Source organism: Myiozetetes cayanensis, unplaced genomic scaffold, assembly GCF_022539395.1.
Source record: "Myiozetetes cayanensis isolate MyiCay16 unplaced genomic scaffold, myiCay2020 scf62, whole genome shotgun sequence".
Taxonomy (NCBI): Eukaryota; Metazoa; Chordata; class Aves; order Passeriformes; family Tyrannidae; genus Myiozetetes; species Myiozetetes cayanensis.
Window position 1 is genome coordinate 59293 of NW_026087876.1, and position 21715 is coordinate 81007.

General features: G+C 58.2%; 1 protein-coding gene across 1 annotated transcript; it reads right to left on the bottom strand.

Moving 5' to 3' along the window:
- Positions 1 to 576: 576 nt before the first annotated feature.
- On the bottom strand, positions 577 to 8171 carry LOC126651456 (steroid 21-hydroxylase-like). Its single transcript, XM_050337362.1, has 10 exons — positions 7994 to 8171; positions 6606 to 6695; positions 5986 to 6137; positions 5441 to 5536; positions 5000 to 5107; positions 4234 to 4320; positions 3748 to 3933; positions 2931 to 3091; positions 1748 to 1851; positions 577 to 1247 (listed from the first exon to the last, which is right to left on the bottom strand). Exons 1-10 carry the CDS (start codon positions 8169 to 8171, stop codon positions 1000 to 1002), a joined length of 1410 nt encoding a protein of 469 aa, XP_050193319.1. The 3' UTR covers positions 577 to 999.
- Positions 8172 to 21715: the final 13544 nt, after the last annotated feature.

Below are 21715 nucleotides of genomic sequence, written 5' to 3' on the forward strand. Positions count from 1 at the left end.
GGGGCCAGCGCTCTTCTCTCCTCCCCTCCCCACCACTCATTCCTCGGGACTGTGGCTCGGGGAGGGGCACTGTCCCCTCCAACCCTCACCGACTCCCCTCCCGTCCCTCTCCCTTGGAATGTTGCTCTGGGGAGGGCGCTCTCCTCTCCTCCCACCCTCAAGCCAATCAGAACGCTGTTTCATTACGACTCATCAGTTGCCAGGCAGACTAGCAGAACGCAGCCCGCACACTAAGCCAATCCCAACGCGCTTCGCTCATGACTCATTACCAGGCGGAGCACCGCCCAGTCCCTCTCGGCCAATCAGAGCGCGCCCCGATGACGTCTCCTCAGTTGCCGGCCCGCCCCCGGACGAACGGACCCCAGCCCTGAGCGCAGCAAGCCCCGGGACAGGGCTGTGTGCAGGGGCGCAGTGGAGACCGCCCAGCCCGGGACCCCCCAGTGCTGTCCCGAGGGTCGCGGCTGTGGCAAGTGCCGAGTGTGGCCAGTCAGAGTCGGAGCGGGGCTGTAGCTTCCCGCAGTTCCGGAGGTTTTGTGGAGGGGTCCCGGGAAGCGCCGGGACTGGCGGGGTGGGGTCAAAAGTGTAACTTTTATTGGAAGGAGGTAAATGGTGCCAGTGACACCGCCCACTGCAGTGACCCTGCTGGGGTGTTGAATGGGGAGACCCAGAGGTCAGGAGGGGACAGGAGGGGACAGGGGGGATCAGGTGGACTCAGGTGTGATTAGTAAGGGTCGAATGGGTAGGGATGGGGTCATGCAGGGTTCAGGCTGGGTCAGAAGGGGGTGGGCCGAGTCACAGCCTGGGTCGTGTCAAGGTGAGGCCAAGGGCTGGCAGGGGTCAGACCAGGGTCACAGCCAGGCCAGGGAGGGGTCAGGGACAGGCCGGGGTCAGGTGGGGTCAGTCAAGGGGTCGAGGTCACATATAGGTCAGGTGTGTTCAGGAAGGGTCAGAAAGAGTCGGGTGGATCACAGAGTATTCAGGAAGTCACGCAGCCCAGGGTTATGGTGAGCCCGGGGTCTGGCAAGGCACCATGCGCAGACGAAAGGGGGGGCAGCGCAGCACGGTGCCTGGAGACCCCCCAAGTTCAGGCAGTCCCCCCGGGCCCGGCTCCAGCCGGAATTCCCGCAGGATCAGCCCCAGGAACACAAAGAGCTCGGCCCGCGCCAGCGCCTCTCCCGGGCACGATCGCGCCCCGCAGCCAAACGGCAGCAGCGACCGCCAGGGAGCACCCGGGGACAGGAACCGCTCTGGGGGAGGCGGGGACAGCTTTGGGGGGATCCTCGGGGACCGGGGGACACACAGATTCGGGGGGCCTCCATGCGGATGGGGGAGACACACGGGTTTGGTGGGGAGTCCGAGGATGGGAGGATCCAGGAGTTTGGGGTGGACCCACAGATTTGTAAGAAACCCCCGGGGTTCAGGATGGACGCTGGGGTTCAGGACGAGGGCACAGGGGTTTGGAGGATGACCCAAGGGGGGTGGGGGAGACCCACATGTTTGGGGAGGAGACGGACACCTGAGGGAAGTCCAGGGCCTCAAGGGGGAACCAAAGGGACCCACAGGTTTTGGAGAGTACCCAGATGTATGGGGAGAACCCAGGGGGAGGGATGGAGGACCCACATGTTTGGGGGAGGCCCTAGGTTGGACTGGATCCAGGGAATAAGGGGACTGGGAGGGGATGGGGGTTTGGGAAGGGAGAACCCCAGGGTTTTGGGAGGGCCCCAGGGGTGCAGGAGTACCCACATACCAGGCAGGAAGGCCTCAGGTTGCTGCCAGATGGCAGGGTCCTGCTGGGCTGCCAGCAGGTTGGGGACCAGGATGGTGCCAGCCACTATGGGGAGCCCTCCAAGACTGGGGGGACAGGGGGGCACTGAGACGGACTGGGGTCTGCTGTGGGCTCCGCTGAGGGCTACTGAGAGCTACTGGGGCCATACTGGGACCTGCTGGTACCATAGTGGAACCTACTGAGGTCACACAGGGACCTCCTGGGGCTATACTGGGGCTCTCTGGGGTCTTCTGGGATCTACGAGACATCTACAAGGTCCATACTAGGATCTGCTAGGGGCTACTAGGATCCACTGGACATCTGTTTGGGTCTACAGGGTCCATACTGGAATCTGAAAGGGGCTACTGGGAGCTATTGGGTGTCTATTGGGGTCTACTGGGGTCATACAAGGACCTGCTGGGGCTATACTGAGGCTCTCTGGGGGTTACTGGATGCTTATTGGGGTCTAATGGGGCCACACTTCGACTTATTTGGGTCTTACTGGGATCTACTGGGTGTCTCTTAGGGTCTACTGCAGTCATTCTGGGACCAGTTGGGGCCTACTGGGATGTACTGGGGTCATACTGGGACCTGGTGGGTCTTACTAGAATTTATTGGGGTCTACTGGGATTTACTAGGTTCTGCTGGGGCCTACTGGGTTCTACTGGGATTTACTGGGTTCTCCTGGGCTCTACTGGTGATGCTGAGTGGTCCCTATTGGCACGTAGTGGTTCCTCCCAGTTCCCCCTCAGCCATACTGGTCCTGACTGAGTCCTACTGGGACCTACTGAGGCCTACTGGGCCCTACAAGGACTTAATAAACCATACTGGTCTTCTGACATCCACTGGGGTTTACTGGGCCCTTCTGGGCCCTGCTGAGAGTAACTGGGACCTGATGGGTCTGTTTGGGTCTACTGGGGCCATACTGGGACCTGAGGGGCCTTACTGGGCTCTGCTGCAGTCTAGTGGGCCCTACTGGGACTTACTGGGGTCTCCTGGGCCCTACCGCGTTCTCCTGGGTTCTACTGATGATGTCAAGTGGTCCCTACTTGTCTGTAGTGGTTCCCCCCAGTTCCCCCTCAGCCAGACTGGTCCCGACTGGTCCCCAGCAGTTCCTCACACCTCCCTCCCTAGGCTGGCCAGTCCCAGGCTGTGCTGTGCGTACCTGGTGTGGCGCAGGGCGCAGTGGGGCAGCCCCAGGGGCGCAGGGGGCCGCAGCCGCAGGGTCTCGCTGACGGTGGCCTGAAGGAGGGGCAGGCGCCCCACGTCCCCCGGCCCGGGGGGGCCCTGCACCCCCCCCAGCTCCTCCCGCAGCCGCACCTGCAGCTGCACGGGTGGGGCACAGGTGGGCACGAGTGTGTCATGTCTGTCACAGGGCGCTGAGGGAGGGGGCGCCCAGGGGGCACCCAGTGGCAACGGGGTGACAGAGGGACCCTCCTGAACCCCAGACCCCGCCCCCCAAACCTGTCCCTGGGATTCCAAGTCCTCCAAAGCCTCCCCGTGCCTTGGGGAACCCCATGAACCCCCATACTCCCGAAACCTGCTCCTGGGACCCCAAACCGTCCCCAAACCTGCTCCTCTCCCACTCTTGGGGACCCCACGAACCCCCAGGCCCTGCCCAAGCCCCCAAACCTGCCCTAGGACTTCCAGACCCCACCTCCAAACCTACCTCTCCCTCTGCCTTGGAGATGCCCCCAGCAAACATGAGAGACTCCTGAATCCCCAGACCTGCCCCTCGGGACCCTCCCTCCCCAGATCCTAAGCCACCCCTCCATGGAAACCTCAAACCATGGAGCCACATGGGGACACAGACACAGCTGTGACGTGGCTGTGACACCTGTGTGGCATGGGACACACACTGGCCACAGGGTACACGTGGGACACACGTGGGGACATGAGACCCACCCAGGGACATGCATGGGGGCTTGGACACGGCTGTGACACACGCCACATGGCTGTGACACGTGTGACACGCGTGTCACCTCGGGGCGGTGCAGCAGGAAGGCCACGGCCCAGCCCAGCGCAGCCGCTGTGGTCTCGGTGCCCCCAATGAACAGGTCAACCAGCGCCATGCGCAGCCGGGGGGGGCTCAGGGGAGCCCCCTGCGCTCCGGGATGACACCCCAGCAACGCCCCCAACACGGTGTCCGAGGGGGGGGAGGGACACTCCTGGGAAAGGGGGACATGTGTTGGGGGTGTTCCCCTGACCCCCTCCCAAACCCCTGGGTCTCCCCAAACCTCTGGTTACCCCCACGAACCCCTGGTGTTCCTCCAAGACCCCCAAGTCCCCCTAATCCGCTGGGTCCCCTCAAACATGCAGGTCCTCCCAAAATCCTGGGAACCCCCAGACCCACAGGTATCCTCCAAAACCTTGGGACTCCCAAACCCCTGTTTTCCCCTCCCCAGTCCCTCGTTTCCCCCCAACACCTTGTTCCCACGAAACCCCTCCCGATCCCTGGTTGCCCCCACCTGGTGCCGCCGGATCTGTGTCTCCACGAAGGCATCACGGTGCTGGACAAGCCGCAGCAGCTTCCGCAGCCCCGGGTTGGGTAGGGCCTGGGCACAGGGACCCCAGAGAGACCCCCTGACCTCCGAGAGACACTCCCTCCCTGAGATGCCCCATAACTCCCCTCAGCCCCAGAGAAACCCTATGCCTGGTCCCCTGGGCCATACAGACCCTATAGGTGCCCCTCCAACCATATAGACTAACCTGAGTTCCTATAGGCACCTCCAGCTCCACAGAGACCCTTTACTCCACACACATCCTCCATATAGACCACCCCAGTCCCATAGAGTCCCCATAACTGCCCCTCCCAGACTCACAAGCTCCCCAGCACCATATAGACCCTGTAACACCCCCCCAGCTCCACAGAGACACTATAACACCCCTCCCAGCCCCACATCCCCCCCAGCCCCATAGAGACTGTAGAATACCCCTCCCAGGGCCATACAGCCTCTCCTCAGCACCATACAGACCACCAAAGCCCCATATGGATCCTCTATGCCCCCTGTCAGCCCCACATACCCCCCCAAGCCCCATATAGATCCTTGACACCCCTCAGCCCCATAGCCCACTCTGGGCCCCTCTCTTCTCCAGGACCCCATGGCCCCCCAGGGACCCCTATAGAGCCCCATAGCCCCCCCACTGCTCCCATAGGGCTCTTCAGCCTCCCCAGGCCCCAGAGATCCTCACAGTGTCCCCATAGTGCCCCATAGCCCCCCCCACCCAGCTCACCCGTAGTGGGGGCAGCAGGTCAAGAGCCTGCACACTGCTGTACCCCCACACCCGCAGCAGCTCCCCCAGGCAGCAGGAGAAGGCCCGGAGTTCCCCTGGGGGGGGCACCTGGGAGAGGACACACCTGGGTACTCCTCAGTACCCCTGGTTCCCCCCTGGATCCCCCCAGAACACTCCAAACATAGCTCCAGACACTTGGGTCCCCTCAAACTCCTGGTGCCCCCAAACTCCTGACAGCCCCCCCCAACAGTTGGTGTCCCCTTCACAAACTTCTGGATCCCCCCAAACCCCCAGGCCCATCTGAACCTCTGGAGGGCCACCTGGGTACTCCAGGGGACCCTCCAAACCCCTGGGTCCCCCCAGCCCCAAACCCCTGGGCCCCTGTGAAAACCCGGGTCCCCCTCAAACCCTGCCCCCATCTCAGGGACCCACAGTCCCCACCAGGTCCCCGAAGAGAAGGCGTGCGATGGTGCTGCAGGTGTGGAACGTGAACACCTCAAAAGGGTCCAGGGGGGCCCCCCCATGGGAACGCAGCTCCTGAGAGAAAGTGGGGGTCAGGGAAGGTCCTTGGGGGTGCTCCGGGAGGGCTACTGGGGAGCTATAACAGGGATTTGAGGTGTCCCAGGAGGGTATTGGTGGGCTCTAAGGGTGGCTTGGGGGGGTCCCAGGGGAGAAGTGGGGGGCTCTAAGGGGAATTTGTGGAGTCCCGGGGGGGAATTGGGGTGCAGAGCATGAAGGCTGGGTGCAGGCAGCAGAGTTTGGGGGTAAGGTTTTGGGTGCAGGGGGCATGGTTATGGTGCATGTGTGGGGTTTGGGTGCAGTGAGTGGGGTTTAAGGTATCAGTTTTGGGCAGGGTTTTGCTGGTCAGTTTTGCACGGGGATCTGTTTCTGGATGCAGTGGGGTTATTGCTTTCAGGGGGCTCAGACTCAGAGGGGTTACTTTTGGGGCAGGGTCAGTTTTAGGGGTGCCAGTTTTGGGGTCCCACCTCACACAGCTCCCGGCCCTGCAGCCAAAGGAGGGGCCCGAGCTGTGCCCCAGCCCGTGCCAGCGCCCCCCGCACCGCTCCCCGCTGCTGCCGCCAGCCGGGACACGGGGCCCCCAGCGCCAGGTCCTGCCCCTCCTGCGACACCAGCGACCCTGGGGTAGGCACAGCGGTCAGGGACCCCCACAGACACCCCAGCACCCAAAGGCACCCCCTCCATTGCATCAAGGGTACCCTGCAGGGCCACCCTATCCCACAGAACCCACTTTAAGGCCATAGCCCCACCCGTAGGCCCCCCTCATTCCCACCAGCGACCCTAGGGAGGATGAAGGGGGTGTCTGAGAGGGGCGAGGACCCCCAGAGACCCCTCCAACCCCCATAGACACTCCACTTGGATCAGGGGTATCCCAGGACCCCCAGAACTGCCAGCACACACATCCCCAACCCCACAGTGACCCCTCCAATGCCACAGGGAGACCCCCAAACCTTGTAAGGGCCCTCCACCCCACAGGGGCCCCCCAAACCCCACAGGGATACTCTCAGTTCCCATCGAAACTCCCCAAACCCCCCAGGAACCCCTCCAAATACCCCACAGCCCACCCAGCTCTCCCCACACCCCATACCCAGGTAACTGGGGGGGCGCCCCAGCCAGTCCCCACAGTGCCGGACCAGCGCCTCCCGTATGATCCCCACCGAACTCAGCACCAGCACGTCTGGGGGCAACAGGAGGGGCTGGGGGGGACCCCAAAACTGGGGGGAATCCCAAACCAGGGGGGGAAGCCCTGGGATGGGATTGGGGGGGGAGGGGGGAGGAGGTCCCAGGGAAGGGTTGGGGTCCCCAAGGACATCAGAAAGGAGCAGGTTTGAGCAGGGATTGGGGTCCCAGGGCAGGTTTTAGGGGTTGGGGGGATCCTCGCGGCAGGGGAGGGTGGGTCTGGGGGTGCATTGAGGTCCCAGAGCCGATTTGGGGGTCCGGGAGGGAATCTAGGGTGTCGAGGGGGTCCCCAAGGCGGGGGAGGGACAGGTTTGGGGTGTTGGGGAGTCCCCAGGGAGGAGGGGAGGGGAGGTTTGGGGGTCCAGGACAGGGTTTGGGGTTCGGAGTGGTCCCTAAGGCGGAGGGAGGGTCCGCTTTGAGGAATCCGTGAGGGCGGGGGAAGGAAGAAGGTGGGATGTGGAAGGGGCGCGCTGGGGAGCCCCAGGGCAGGCCCAGGAGGGGTCGGGGGGTGTGTTGGGGTCGGGAGGGGTGTTGGGGTCGGGGAGGGGTGTTGGGGTCGGGAGGGGTGTTGGGGTCGGGGAGGGGTGTTGGGGTCGGGGAGGGGGTGTTGGGGTCGGAGGTGTTGGGGTCGGGGGGAGGTGTTGGGGTCAGGGGAGGGGTGTGGGGGTCGGGGAGGGTGTTGGGGTCGGGGGGGTGTGTTGGGGTCGGGGGTGTGTTGGGGTCGGGGAGGGGTGTTGGGGTCAGGGGAGGGGTGTGGGGTCGGGGAGGGGGTGTGGGGGTCGGGGAGGGGTGTGGGGTCGGGGAGGTGTTGGGGTCGGGGAGGGGGTGTTGGGGTCGGGGAGGGGTGTTGGGGTCGGGGAGGAGGTGTTGGGGTCAGGGGGAGGTGTTGGGGTCAGGGGGGAGGTGTTGGGGTCGGGGAGGGGTGTGTGGGGTCAGGGGGTGTTGGGGTCAGGGAGGGGTGTTGGGGTCAGGGAGGGGTGTTGGGGTCGGGGGGTGTTGGGGTCAGGGAGGGGGTGTTTGGGTCAGGGGAGGGGGTGTTGGGGTCAGGGGAGGGGTGTTGGGGTCGGGGAGGGGGTGTTGGGGTCGAGGAGGGGGTGTTGGGGTCGGGGAGGGTGTTGGGGTCGGGGGGGTGTTGGGGTCGGGGAGGGGGTGTTGGGGTCGGGGAGGGGGTGTTGGGGTCGGGGAGGGTGTTGGGGTCGGGGAGGGGGTGTGGGGGTCGGGGAGGGGGTGTTGGGGTCGGGGAGGGGGTGTTGGGGTCGGGGGGGGGTGTTGGGCTCGGCCCCCCCTTGCACTCACCGCGCCCCCCCAGGCGCATGCGCAGTAGCGGCCCGCGCCGCCGCGCCAGGCGGCTCAGGTGCAGCGCCCCCTGCGGGTGCAGCAGGTGCAACGCCCCCCAGCGGCCCGCGCCGCGCCTCAGCAGCGCCGCCAGCGGCGGCAGCAGGAACAGCAGCAGCAGCAGCGCCGCGGCCGCCATGGCCCTCGCGGGGCGCCAGGGGAGCCTCCTCAGCGGGGCACCCCAAACCTCCCCCCGGCCACCGCCGATATAAAGGTGCGCCCAAAGCCCCGCCCCATCAGGGGGCTTCCATGCATCCCTCCCCCCTTGAGGTTCCGCCCCTCCGTAGGGGAGCTCTAAAGTCCCCTCTGTCGTTGGGCTCCGCCCCGCACCGGCAGCTCCGCCGGCACAAAGGGAACCCTTCTGAGCAGAACCTCCCCGGCGGTGCCTGGCCCCAATTCCCCCCAGCTCCGGCAACACTTGAGGGTCACAGACGTGTATTGGGGTGTGGTCCCCCTACAGAGTGGGCGGCCTGGGAGGGTCCCCGTGGGGATGGTGTCCCTGGGAGAGCGTGCTGGGGTGTCAGGGAGGGGGGTCCTTAACAAACTGAGGGGTGCCGGGATCAGGAAGGGGACCCCCATCCTGGGTGAAGGTCCCCTCGTTGGGGGGGTCTTGGGGAAGAGGGTGGGGGGCCGGGGGAGGCGTGTCGCAGTGTGGAGGTCCCAAGGGGTCCCCCATAAGATTAGGAGCGGGAAGGTGTCAGGATGGAGGCCCCGGGGTGCGGGTCCTGGTGGAATGGTCCTAAGGGATGGGTCCAGGTGTGGGGATCCCGGGGTGTCCCCCTCAGACATCACCCCCAAGATGCCCCACAGGTGCCAGGCCAGCAGCAAGTCCTTGGGGAAGGAGGTGATGTGGCAGGCGTGCAGCAAGCACAGATACATGTCCTCCAGCAGCCACACCGTCACCTGCACCCCAAAACCACCCCACAGCCTCCTGCAGGGGCAGCAACCCTGTAAAATACACCTCCAGGGGACAGCGTCCCTCCAGACCCAACCACAGTGGACTCAACACCCTGCTCCCCTAAAAGTGGAGAGGGGGCCCCAACAGCCAGCAACCCTCTCCCCACACCTTGACAGCCCCCCCTTGGAGAAAAGTGACCCCTCAGCACCCTCAGGTCTCTCAGAAACTCCCCTAACACCCATGGGAACCCCCTCTCACAGCACCCATAACACTTCCCCAGCCCCCTGAAACCCTCCCCCATCCATGGACATCCTCCTAGACTCCCCCATTCAGGTCCCATAAGACCCCCAAAATTCTCAGCCCCCATGCCCCCCCCTCAGCCCCAATGGCCCCACCCTTAGGAACCATAGAGACCCTCCTAGATGTCCCCAGCCCCACAGAGACACCCCCAGCACCCCTAGGACAACCCTCCCTCAATTTATGAGATGCCCCTCAGCACTCCTGGGACCTTTTCCACCCCCTAAGCCCCCACAGTACCCCTAGGATCCCCCAGCCCTCTGGGACACACCCACAGCTCCCTGCCAAACACCCACCCAAGGTGGGGGGACACAAGGACGTCAGGAGGGACACAGGGCCATCGAGCGATACACAAGGACATTGGAGGAGGACAAGGCCACCACGTCACAGGGAGGGGGTGAGGGGACAACAAGGACATGTGGGAGCTGGCACAGCATGGAGGGGAAGACCTTTGGGGAGGCGGATGGTCCCCCAGCGTTTCCAGGGAGTGTTTGAGGGGTCCCAGGGTGGATTTGGGATGTCCCAGGGGCTTCCCAGCAGCTGTTTGGGGGTCCCAGGCTGGATTTGGGGGATCTGGAGGGAGAGTGTGGAATCCCAGGAGGGTCCGGGGGGGTGTTTGGGGTGTCCCAGAGTGGATTTGGAGGGATCTGAAGAGGGATGGAGGGTCCCAGGAGGGTTTCCAGGGACTTAGAGGTATCCCAGGGTGGATTTAGGGGGTCTGTAGGGGGTCAGAGGGCCCCAGCAGGTGTTTAGTGTGTGTGTGGGGGGTGATGGTCCTAGGTCAGATTTGGGGAGTGCCAGAGATGTCTGAGGGGGTAGGGGGTGTTTGGGGGGTCTTGTGGTGGATCTGGGGGTCAGGATGTCCTGAGGTGGATTTGGAGGGTCCCAGGTGGTGTTTGGGGAGGAGGGTAGCGCTGGAGGGTCCCAGAGTAGATTTGGGGGGTCTGGGGGAGGTTGAAGGGTCCCAGGGATTGTTTGGGAGGACCCCAGGGGTTGATATGAGGGGTGCAGAGTCAATTTGGGTAGTCTGAGGGAGTGCAGTGTCCCAGAGGATGTTTGACAGGGGGTCCTGCGAGGGGTGGAGGTGTCCAGGGTTGATTGGGGCCTGATTGGATTTGGGGGACCCAGGGGGTGCCAGGGGAGTGTGGAGGGTGCTGGGGGGTGTTGGGGATCCTGGGGTGGATTTGAGGGAGTCCCAGAGGGGCTGTTGGTGGGTACCCCTGTGCTGTCTGGGGAACACTGGGAGTCCTGAGTTGGATTTGGAGGAGTTCCAGGGGGTGTTTGGGAGGGTCCTGGGGGCATTTGGGGGATCCCAGGGTGAATTTGGGGGAGGTTCGGAGAGAATTTGTGGGATCCCAGAGGAGCTTGGGAGTCCTTGGGGGATGCTGGGGGGTCCTGGGGAGGCAGGTGTCACAATCCACTAGTCAGGAGCACAATGTTCATTGTAAATTTCCTGTCACTCCAAACAAAGACCCCAGACATGTGTCAGGGAACTTCTGTGTGCACTCACTTTCACTCTGGAGACGAACCACTGTTTAGACTCAAAAGATGTTGGCCAACAAGCGCTTAAATTCTACAACACACTTCAACTAGTGGGAGCTAACAAGCCCTGAATTTTTACAGTGCACTTCAATGAGCTCTCAATAAGCAACACCACTTCTCCAAGTTGCTGGCCACCAAGCCACTACACGCTTCCACAAACTCCCCACTCCCACAGCAAATTTCTGTATGGAGCATGGGGTAGAATGTGATAGTAGCTCTTTCCCCAGGCAAAGCAAGGGAGGAGACAAATAAAGGCAGAAGAGAGGGAGAGAACAAAGTTTGGCAGTCCTTGGCTCCCACTTTGATCCCGCAGCATGGATGGTCCAGAGCTGGGGTGGTGAGACAAAGGAAAAGAGGAAAAAGAGAAGAGAGGGGACTGATCCACTTCCTTTTGCACTTGACCTGGCACAGCCTCTTATGTAAACCAAATTTTTCGTGCTGTTTTGTTTGTGCATGAACAGCCAGCCCTCTGAGCCTTCCAAGATGTGAGTCAGGGGATACTGAGTACGACTCTCAAGGTGGAGCAGGAAGCTGGTTCAACAGAGGCGGGGAAGCTGCCCCACCTCTGCAGGACCCTCTCTTCCCATCACAAGTTTCCTGTCGCAACAGTGAGAATGTTTGAGACAGGCCATGCATATGCCTGGTCCTCCACTCCATGGCTCAAACGTTCCTTACTGTTGGTTGGGCAGAGGGCTCATCTTCAGCTGCAGTGATCTTTATGTAGCAGACAGAGGGAGAGAACTGGGAGGAAGCACAAGACAGTAAGCAGCCAATCGTACAACAAATAAGGGTCGTGCCCATCATTTAAAACAGAAATCCAACCAATGTTGTGCTCCCAATTTGTGATAACCCCTTTCCCCACCCTATGAGCTCCAAACATTTCAAAGTAGAAGAAATCGGCAGTCCAAGGTACAGTTGATTGAATCAGTCCTTTGGCTGCGTTGATAAGAATAGTTCAATTGTCTGGCCTTCGTCTTTGCTTGGGCCTCTTTGAAATTGCAGTGCTGTGGATGGTGGGGCAGCACTCCCTGTTGGTGAGGCTGAGTATCACATGTACCCTGAATAATCGGGTGTGCTGCGGCACGCCTATCTCTCAGAAACTGTTAAACTGAACACTCTGGTACAACACAGGGGAGGAATTCCAATACTGCATTTAAATCCAGCACGGTATTCCAGTGTCAGATAGGAATAAAATTTTCCACCTAAACACCTCCAAGCCAGCCCCAAATGGACTGTATATTTTGCCATTTTACAGTTATAAGTGTTAGTAAGATTCAGGGTATTTATTTGTAGTTCTGTATGCAGGCCAATTTCTTTTATGGGGTACCACACTGAGAAATGTATGGGGTGTTGATGGCATTACAATTACACATATTTCTAGGCAAAGTTCTAATACTAGATATAAACCACGTTTCAGATGGGGTGTTCCCAGGTCAAGTGTTACAAGTAATAAAGATCAGAGCAAACAAATTTATAGGCAACAGAATCTTAGTCCTTCCTGTGCAAACCAGGAGATGGCAAAGCAAAGCCCTTGGATGTGAGACCCCCACGTTCTTACAAGTTGTTGCATTAGCTTCCAAGCTAAGTTTGGCATCTTATTACAATAGTTTACATTTAACAGGAAGAAGGCACAAAGGAGACATTGCTGAAACATCCTGGTCAATAGCAATAGGTACAAATGATAAAACCACCAGGAAAACAACAACACGTGGTCAAAATTCCTGACATTTCCATCAATCTATAGTACTAGGTTAACTGCTCAATTGGAGTTCTTGTAGGAGAGGAGAAAGGGGAAATGCCTAGTCCTAAACTGGTGGTTAGAAAAGAAGGCACTATCCATTTGATGCAGATACAATAGTCTTTATCATGGGCATAGACATCTACCCACGAATAACTGCCCAATTGCATCTTAAGTCACTGTTCCAGTAGTGGATGAATCCACTAAAACTGGCTGTCCTGGATGGTGCTTAAGCTTACCTGGATCTTTACTTTCTCTTTTATGAAAGATTCAATTAATCCTTTCTCTCCTGGCCCTCTCCCATACCATACCAGCACTGCAGTGGTTACTGGATTGGAATCCACTGGAACTGGATGGAACTGGGTTTGGGTAGATAACTGAACAATCATTTTAAAACTCTGTGTGCTTTCGCCTGTGGCTCAACTAACATATTCTGCTTGGGTTAGTCCAGATCCAATCTCCACATTTGAGAATATGGAGTAAGTAAGTGGGAATACTTACAGGGTCTCCCCTCTCCTCATTTAACTGATTTTGCAATAACTTTGATATCTCAGTCATGGTTTAAGTCACTGTTTTGGTAGCAGTTTGCTGACCCTGGCCATTATTTCTGGTTTCAGTTTTAATTATGACTCCAGATTCTACATCCTGCAATTCCTCTCTCTCATACACATGCCAAAGCTCCCCCTGACGCCTCCTAGGATGATTGCATTTGGCAGCAAGCAGCCCTTCTGCCTGCAACCTGTTTTCCTTTTCCTGATTACGCTCAGCAACAAGCATCACCTTCTTCTGAAGCCTGCTCCTGCTCTCCAGGGGATCTAAACCCCTTGACCAATAGGCAGCCCTTTGGGGAGGCACCAAGGTTCACAGGAACCATTTACACTCAGGAAAATCCCCGGTTTCCAGTATCCCTGGGCCTCCTCTTTTCAGCTTCTTTATGCTCCACAGCAGCTGCTACCTGCACTTCTTCCGTGTCTCTCTTCTCCACAGTTGGCTCCTTTTCTGTCGCTTCAGCTGCCTGCACTCCTGGCTCTCCCTTCTCTTCCACAACTACTTCTCCAGCCTCCCTTGCCTCTGTGTCCAACACTCCTCTCTCTCCTCATCCTCCTCACCCACTAGTACTTTCAGTTCCCCCTCTGGGTTAGTCACTCCCTTTGTTTCTAAGGGTTTTGCAGGCTGATCAAGCCTCACCAATTCTTTATCTGAGCAGCTAAGTCCTTGTACTCCCCCCGCCGGCTTCTTACTCCTGCCGACGTATGCCTCTCTCCAATGCCTCTCTCAGTGTATTCTGCCTCTTGGCAGCCTTACAAAGTTCGAAGTGCATTTGTCTGGTTTGGTCCCTTTTCATATGCCACAGAGATTCCAGTTTCCCTCTCTCATTTTGCTCTCTGTCTAAAGGTTTTTGTATAAATGTGTCTCTCTTGCCGTGCCCTCCAGCCTCCCCTGGATGGCTTCAGGTCAGAACGCTGAGGGGAGGGCAACTGTTTCTCTCTTTGCCCCTTCTCTGCAGCCTCTCCAGCAGCAGCACTTTGCTTCCAAGCTTTGCCAGGCCCGCTCAGAGAGCTTTTCCCTTCCCACCAGGGATCAAAAGGACAAAGGAGCTGGGAAGAAACAGTCCCCTCCCCAACCCTTGTGCTGAGTTAGGCCTTCCTAGCACGTCCAGAGAACATGGTCAGGGTGTTTCCTGAGGCTCCCAAAAAGAGGACACTGATGGAAAAGGAGTCCCTTGGCCCTGGAGATGGACCAACACACAGATGTGCCACCACAGTGGCACCTTGGCCATGACATGCACCAGAACTGAGAGATCTTCGAAGAGCACCCCCTCTTGTGGGGGAGTCCAGCTGGTTCTGGGCTCTCTGTAAGCTGAAATCCTTCAGATGGAACTTCTTACACCTGGCAGAGGGTTGACCACGGACAGTAGGACTGTGACACAGAGTGAGTTTCCTGTGAGGAATGTCAGCCTATTGTGTTAGGACATGTGGCTGTGTGTCCAATCATGAGTTGTTACGAAGTGGTAAACCAATGCTGTGTGTACGTGTCACCCCAGAACTGTATAAAGGTAGCTGCACTGTTGCAATAAAAAAGCTGCTGGTATCCTGAAACCCATGTCGCCTCCTGCCTCGACCACAACACCCTCTAACTGCACTCCTAGGAGGAAACAGCCCCCAGAATGGCACTGATTCCAATGATGTCCCTGTTTATCCACCTCAGGTGCTGCTCACCCCATCCCTGATCACTCCATCCATGGCCACAGCACTCTGCTTTTCAGTGCAGGGCACCACGGAGCTCCGGAGCCCTTTGGGTGCAGGGGAGGGGCACCAAAAGGAACGGCTCAAACCTGGATCCTACTGAAATGGTCTTCTGGGGTTCTTTCAGCACTGAGCAGAGCACCTCAGGCCTTGTTCTTAGTCCCTGTGCTGCTTCGGGTCTTGGTGGCTGCCAGATGAAGACCTTGAAATTGGAGTCTTCAGGCACCCTGGCCTGAGCACTCCTTGATGGTGATGTGCTTCTTAGAGGGACATTCTTTTCTCCTTCTCTTCCAAGAGGAACTTTGTTTTGTCCTTCTCTTCCTCCTCTGCCCCTCTGAGGTGCTGCTGCCTACGTGTGGCTCAGCTTTGACACTTGGCCCTTAGGCACGTGTTTGCCCTTGGCTTGGTGAGTCACAGGCTGCTTTTTCCAGTGGTGGCCCCAGGATAGCTGGTGGGTCCCTGTGAAAACACAACAGGAGGATTCAGCCTGAGGACAGGAGGGGCCTGGGGCTGCATTCTGCCCACTGGAGCCACATGCTGCTTGGCCCATGGCTGCACTCAGTTCAGGAGAGGAAGCCCCTTGAGCTGGGACCCTCGGCTGGCACAGCTGTCAGGCCGCCACACTGGGGCTCTTCTGAAGGGCTGGAGAGGAACCAGTCCTGTTACATGGGGGGCTCCCAGTAGCCCCAGGCTCTCTGGGTGCTGCCCTCACTGTTCCTGGGCCATGGTGGGACAGCATGTTTGGTGCTGGGAATGGTTCCCCATACAGACACCAGCTCCAAGCCATATGGTTCATCTGACCCAAGAGCTGTCCCTCATCTCTATCACCTTCTCATCCCATGACACGGTTTGGGGTACAGAGGTCATACCAGACCAGCAGGGTTCGTTCAGCTGAGCTGTGGTTCTTATCAGGATGCCTGGCAGGATCATATTTTGTCTCACCCGGAGGGACAGACCGACCGCACTCAGGAGACAAACTGCACAGGAACAGCAGCTGTTAGGATGTTAGGGGCTGATCTAACTTTATTTTACAAAACGGAAGGTTTCTATTGGGCAGATAAGGAAGGTTCTGGGAAAGGGGAAAGGTATGCAAAAACTTGGACAAGGCATTGATCAGGATTAAGGATTGACAGATACAAAAGAGGGGCGATACATGAATCTTCAGATAACTTCTAGAGTACCTACCTGGAAAGGCCCAGATGACTCTATCTGGACACTGTCCAATCAAAAGAAGCCTGCTCTCTCCTGTGAGAGAAAGCTTACAATCTAACAGAGACAGTCTGTTTCTCTTATACTGTCTGGCCCACATCGCCAGAAGTTGTCTCTTTCCACCTTCTAAAATCCTCCTCCTTCTGTTCACCCCCAACAATCCCAGGGCTGCTTGCCTGCCTTAGTAGTGGAGTTTGAATAAGCAGGTACAGACAGTCCAGGAAGTCTCCCTGGAACCTGAGACATTTCAGAACAGCAAGGCTGTGATGCTGCTGGCCACAGTGACACACAGCGATGCTGAGGCCTCTTCCCAACATATCCAAGAGGGACTTCCAGCTCCCCTTGCACCACTGTCTCCAGAAGCCTGGCACCCTCCCCAGTGCCAGCACTCACTGGGCTCCTCTGCAGGCACATCCGGGACAGGGAAGCTGGATGATGCCCCTGAGGTGACGGAGTCTTTTTCAAAAGTAGAGGTAATTTCCCAGAGTGAGGATAGGCCCTCGGATCCCCACTCTCCTGCTGTACCCAGGGTTGGGGGTCTTGATCACCTCAGGGCTCAGCTCTTGTGGAGCCAGCCTGAGGAGAAATGGCTGTGCTGAGCTGGCACCAAGCTTTGTCACAAGTCAGATCCTTATGACAATCATCACTGGGAATTCTCCCATCAGATCACAGAAACCAGTTGCCCATGCTATGGAAAATCAGATGGGAGCTGCTTTACCTTCCATACCTCACCTGACAGGTGGCAAACTGTCCTTTTTCTTCCACTTGTCCCCACCAGGGACATGTCTCAAGGCCCTAAGAGAATCCCTGTGCAGTGATGTGGGCAGAAACTCCAGTTCAAACATGGAGACAAAGAGCACAAGTCCAATTCACAGCACCACCAGTCCTTGCCACTTGCCATGATCACCTGCTCACAGGCAAATTTTGGCACTGGTTGTAAAGGCCACTGTTTTTCCAAGTCATCTAAGTCCCATACCCAAGGACTATCCTGGGAGTGGGCATCACCCAGTAAAGGATTCCTGACCTTGGTGGGGAAGCAAGTGTCTCCTAAAATCTTTCCTCTGTTCCCTCAGGAATGACGACCAGGAACTCCTCAAAGGAATGACGACCAGCCAGACACAAATGAGAGTTGCTGCTCTTCCAGTCATGGACACCATGGGCACCCCACGGGACACCATCATGTCCAGCTGCTGGAGAACCTGCAGCAGAAAAACGTGGAGATGCCAGGACATCCTCAATATGGCCAAGGTGCCCAAGAGTGGAGGAGTTCAGAGCAGCAAGAACTGGTGGAACTGTGCTCCCACCTGGCTGGAGCTGCTGACCATGTCCTGGTGGGCCACTTGCCAGCAGTGCTGGGGAACTGTTGTGGGTCTGCCCAAGCACAGGAGAAAACAAAAGGCTCACCCTTTCCTGGATCGTCTTCCCAGTCATCCTGTCCAGGATGTCAGAGTAGAATCTCATTTGCTGTCTCCCACCTTTGCTGAGGAGCACCCCTACATCCCTCAGGACAAAGGCCATCCTCTCCCCCTTCCCCAGGAAGTGGGACAGGAGGGACTTAGTGCTGAGGGTGCAGCTCTCCACTTTTCTCCAAAACACAAAGGCCTCCAGAACCACTTTAGCATAATTCAGAGGCTTTGGCTGCTTATTTCCTGCAAAAGCACGGGAGAGGGACAGAGGCACTCCCCCAGGGCCTGGCCACGGGCACTTCTCAGGAGCTGTGCATTACAGCCATCAGCAAGCACCCGGGACCTTCCCCGGTTCGAACCTGTGCTGCAGGGGGGGCTGTTTGCTTTTGGAAAAGGGCTGCAATACCCCCCTTCACCTGGGTGGGTCTCTGCGTGGACCACACTGAAGAAGCTGAGGGTGTGAATTTGGATCCCCTGGAGCAGAAGGGAAGAGCCTGAGGAGGCGAGCCAAGCCTGCCCAAAAAGGTCTGGTAGTGGAGTCCCCAGCAGCCAGGCTGTTGGGGCTGACATGTGACAGAGGGGACACCAGCGCAGAGAGGGCAGGACAAGCACTCCCACCACAGTAGCTTAGAACCTACCTTACTTATAAGTGCATGAGGAAATAGGTCTTTGGGGTCATAAAAGAAGGCTTTGAGCCCTCCAAATTGCAGCCCAAATCCCAAAAAAGGGCCTTTGGTCCCCGACAGGGCAGCTGTGGAAGCTAAAAAGAAAGGTATGAGGCCAAAAAGGAGCATTTGTACTCTCGAAAGAAAGATTTTGACTCTACAAATGAGGCTTTGGACCTTCCAGATCAGACCTTAGGTCTTAAAAATTATGATCTGGACCCTCTCAATGAGGCTTTGAACTTTAAAGCATAAATCTGGGAACTTATAAGTCTGGTTTTATAGTCCAAAATTGTGGGTTTGGACCTTTAATTAACCGTGGTCTCCCAAATGTGGGCTTTGGGCATTTAAAAGGGATGCTGCTGTCCCTACTTTGAGGCTGCACCATATAAATAAGGGTTTGTGCTTGGAAAACTTGAGGTTTGATCTGCAAAATAATCAAAAATAATCCCTTGGTATTGAAATGAGCTTTGGGCTTTTTATTTTGAGTTTTTACTTTTCTTTTTTTTTTTTAATAGTATTGCAGTAGATGGTTGATATTCCAGGGAACATGCTGGGGTGGGTACTGTGATACAGGGAGGAAGGGCTTATCACGGAGGGGGGAGGGAATTGCAGGAGATGTTTTGACATGGAAGAAGGAGATGCCAGTGTGTGGGGCTGGGCAGGCTCCCAGGAGTGAAGGTTTACCTTGATGACCCCACACAGGCTGTGGGGTGATGCCACCATTCCTGGGGGCTGGGAGAGGACCCAGATGGGGGTTCTCTGATGGTGGACACAGAGATGAGCAGTGGGGGCAGCCTGATAGGCCTAGTGGAGTGTGGAGGGGAGGAGTGTGCAAGGCACAGCGTGTACGAGCAATGGGTGTGGGTGCAGGTGTGCAGGGCACAGGGTGTGTGTGCAGGGCACAGGGGTGTGTGTGCAGGGCACAGGGTGTGTGTGTGCAGGGCACAGGGGATGTGTGTGCAGGGCACAGGGGGTGTGTGTGCAGGGCACAGGGGTTATGTGTGTGCAGGGCACAGGGGATGTGTGTGCAGGGCACAGGGGGTGCAGGTGTGCAGGGCAGGGGATGTGTGTGCAGGGCACAGGGGGTGCAGGTGTGCAGGGCAGGGGATGTGTGTGCAGGGCACAGGGGGTGCAGGTGTGCAGGGCAAGGGGGGGGTGTGTGCAGGGCACAGGGGATGTGTGTGCAGGGCACAGGGGATCTGTGTGCAATGACAGGACGTGCAATAGAGCGGTGCCCGGGCAGCCCCGTTCCCAACAGCCCCAGCCTCCCACCCCAGCCCCCCAGTTGCTGAGATCCTCCCACCTCAGCAGTGCCAGTGCCAGGATCAGCACAGCATGGCACGTGCTGGCTGCCCCTGGCACAAAAGCATCAGCTCAGCCACAGGCCAGAACTGTGATTTCACAGCTTTGGTGACAGTGTCAGCAGGGAGGATTCTGTGCATCTGTCAGGAAAAGAGCCCCAGAGTCTTGGACAGGGAGGGAGCAGCTGGGGGGAAGGGAATGGGACCAGCTTTATTCTGGAACACGTTTGCATTGCTGCTGTGGTTTCTGTGCTCAGCACCAGGAGCTGGATGTGTTTGGGCCATCCTTGAACACCCAGCACCTCTGTGAGGAGCCCTAGACCCCTCCAAGGCTGCAAGCCAAAGTGTTTTGTCCATGGTGGAGGCAGGTCCTTTCCTGGAGGCTCCCTGGGACTCTGTCCTGGCACCTCCAAGTGTTGTGGTTTCCTCTGGCAGCAACTGAAGCCGTGGGCAGCAGCCCCAGATGCCCCCAGGTAGGTCATGTACCTGTTGTGTCCGTGTTAGAGGCCAGTTCATGTCTGGCAGCCTCCCAGGATTCCTCCTGGGCACCACTGAGAGTGTAGTCTCTTCCTCTGGAGGTGGCTGAAGGCTTGGGCAGGAGACCAAGAATCCTCCTCGGTGTTTTGCTGAAGAGTTTGGTTCCTGCTGAAGGCAGGTGCGTGTCAGGCAGATCCCTGTGACCCCTGGCAGGTGTCTCTAGGAGTGTGCTGCGCTCTGCTGGAGACAGCAGAACTGCTAGGGAGCAGCCCCAGATTCTTCTGCAAGAAACAGCCCAAAGAGCATGGAGGCTGTTGGGGTTGGCTCCCTGCTCCATAGTTACTTGGGAATCCTCCCCAGCAGCTTGAAATGTTGTGCTTCTCATGGAGATGGTGGAGTGTTGATGGTAGGAGCCTCCCATGAGGTGGCAAAGCCAGGCGGTGAAGTCACAAGGCCAGGCCATCGTGTGCAGGGTGGGGCAGGTGCCACAGGCACCACTCCAGCAGCTGCTGCAGGAGCAGCAGTAGTGCCAGCAGAGCCTGCACTGACAGTTCCCGCAGTGCCAGCAGTGACAGTTCCAGCAGTTCCAGCAGTGCCAGCAGTGCCAGCTGTGCCAGCAGTGCCAGCAGTGCCAGCAGTGCCAGAATGGTGCAGGCACAGTGGGCCCTGGCCCTCATCCTCCTCCTGGTGGCCCTGCCAGCCGGGGGTGTCGGGGCTGCTCCGTGGCGACCGTGGGCAGTGGGTAGGTGGGCAGGCCAGGGCCAGATCCCCATGAGAAAAGGCAACTTGTAATTCAGCTGACACACTTTCTCTCTAAAGCTCTGGAGCGTGAGCCTGTGGATGAGGAGGCACCTCAGGGAGGCCGTCAGGCAGTGCCAGTCCCTGGGGAAAACACCCGGGCCGTTCAGCCAGCAGGAGTGTCAGGTAATTGCTGGCTCTCGTAGGGGGGTCTGGTTGCACCTGTGGGCACAGGGAGGGCTTTCCCTGCTTCTTGGCTGGACTCTGCACTGGAGGGGGTCACAGGTCAGTCCTAACTGACTGCACAGCCTGAGCGCTGCTTCCAGGGTTTGCTGGGGTGGAAATGTAACTTTATTCTTTCCATTAAGGTCCAGAGTATCAAGATGGAAGGGGACAAACTTCCCAGGACACATCCAAAGTTCTACATGAAATCCTGGGAGAGCTGAAGGCAATAGCACAAGGTGGGTACAGGTCACTCCTAACCAGCACAGTGGGGCAGCAGAGGTTTTGGGTGCATGCAGGGACCATGCCATAACCCCCAGCCTGCACCTCAGAGCCTCACTGCAGGGACCCTGCGGGTGCTGGCGAGCTGCAAGGATGGTCCAGGATCTCTGCTGCCACTTGTGGCTCCAGCTGAGTCCCAGGGACTACAACTGCCCCAGTCAGACCACCCCTGGCCAGAGTGCAAGAAAAATTGTGGGCAAATGTGAAGGATCCCCAGGAACGGGGAGCAAAGCCAGACACTGGGAGAACTGGATTGCGGCCACTGCAGAGCGTAAGGGAAGCCGAGAGGAGAGAGAGGCTCTGGAGAGCACAGACTTGTAAGGCCTTTGGGAGTTCCCTTGGCTTCTACTGAACCACAGAAACATTGCCACCCAGCATATTCCCTCATTCAGAGATGCCAGCAAAGTGGGAAAGAACATTTCCTGGCAGTGTCAGGACGCACTGATGTGCACAATTGTTCCTGCAGGTGTGAACAGCCTCAGCCTCAGCAGCGCTGTGGATGGCAGAACATTGACCAGCGCTGTGGTGAGCAGGGCAGACCCAAACCTTGTGGATGGCAGGACAGACCCAATTGCTGTGGTGGGCAGGGCAGACTCAAACGCTGTTGAAGGCAGGACAGACCCAAACGCTGTTGAAGGCAGGACAGACCCAAACGCTGTTGA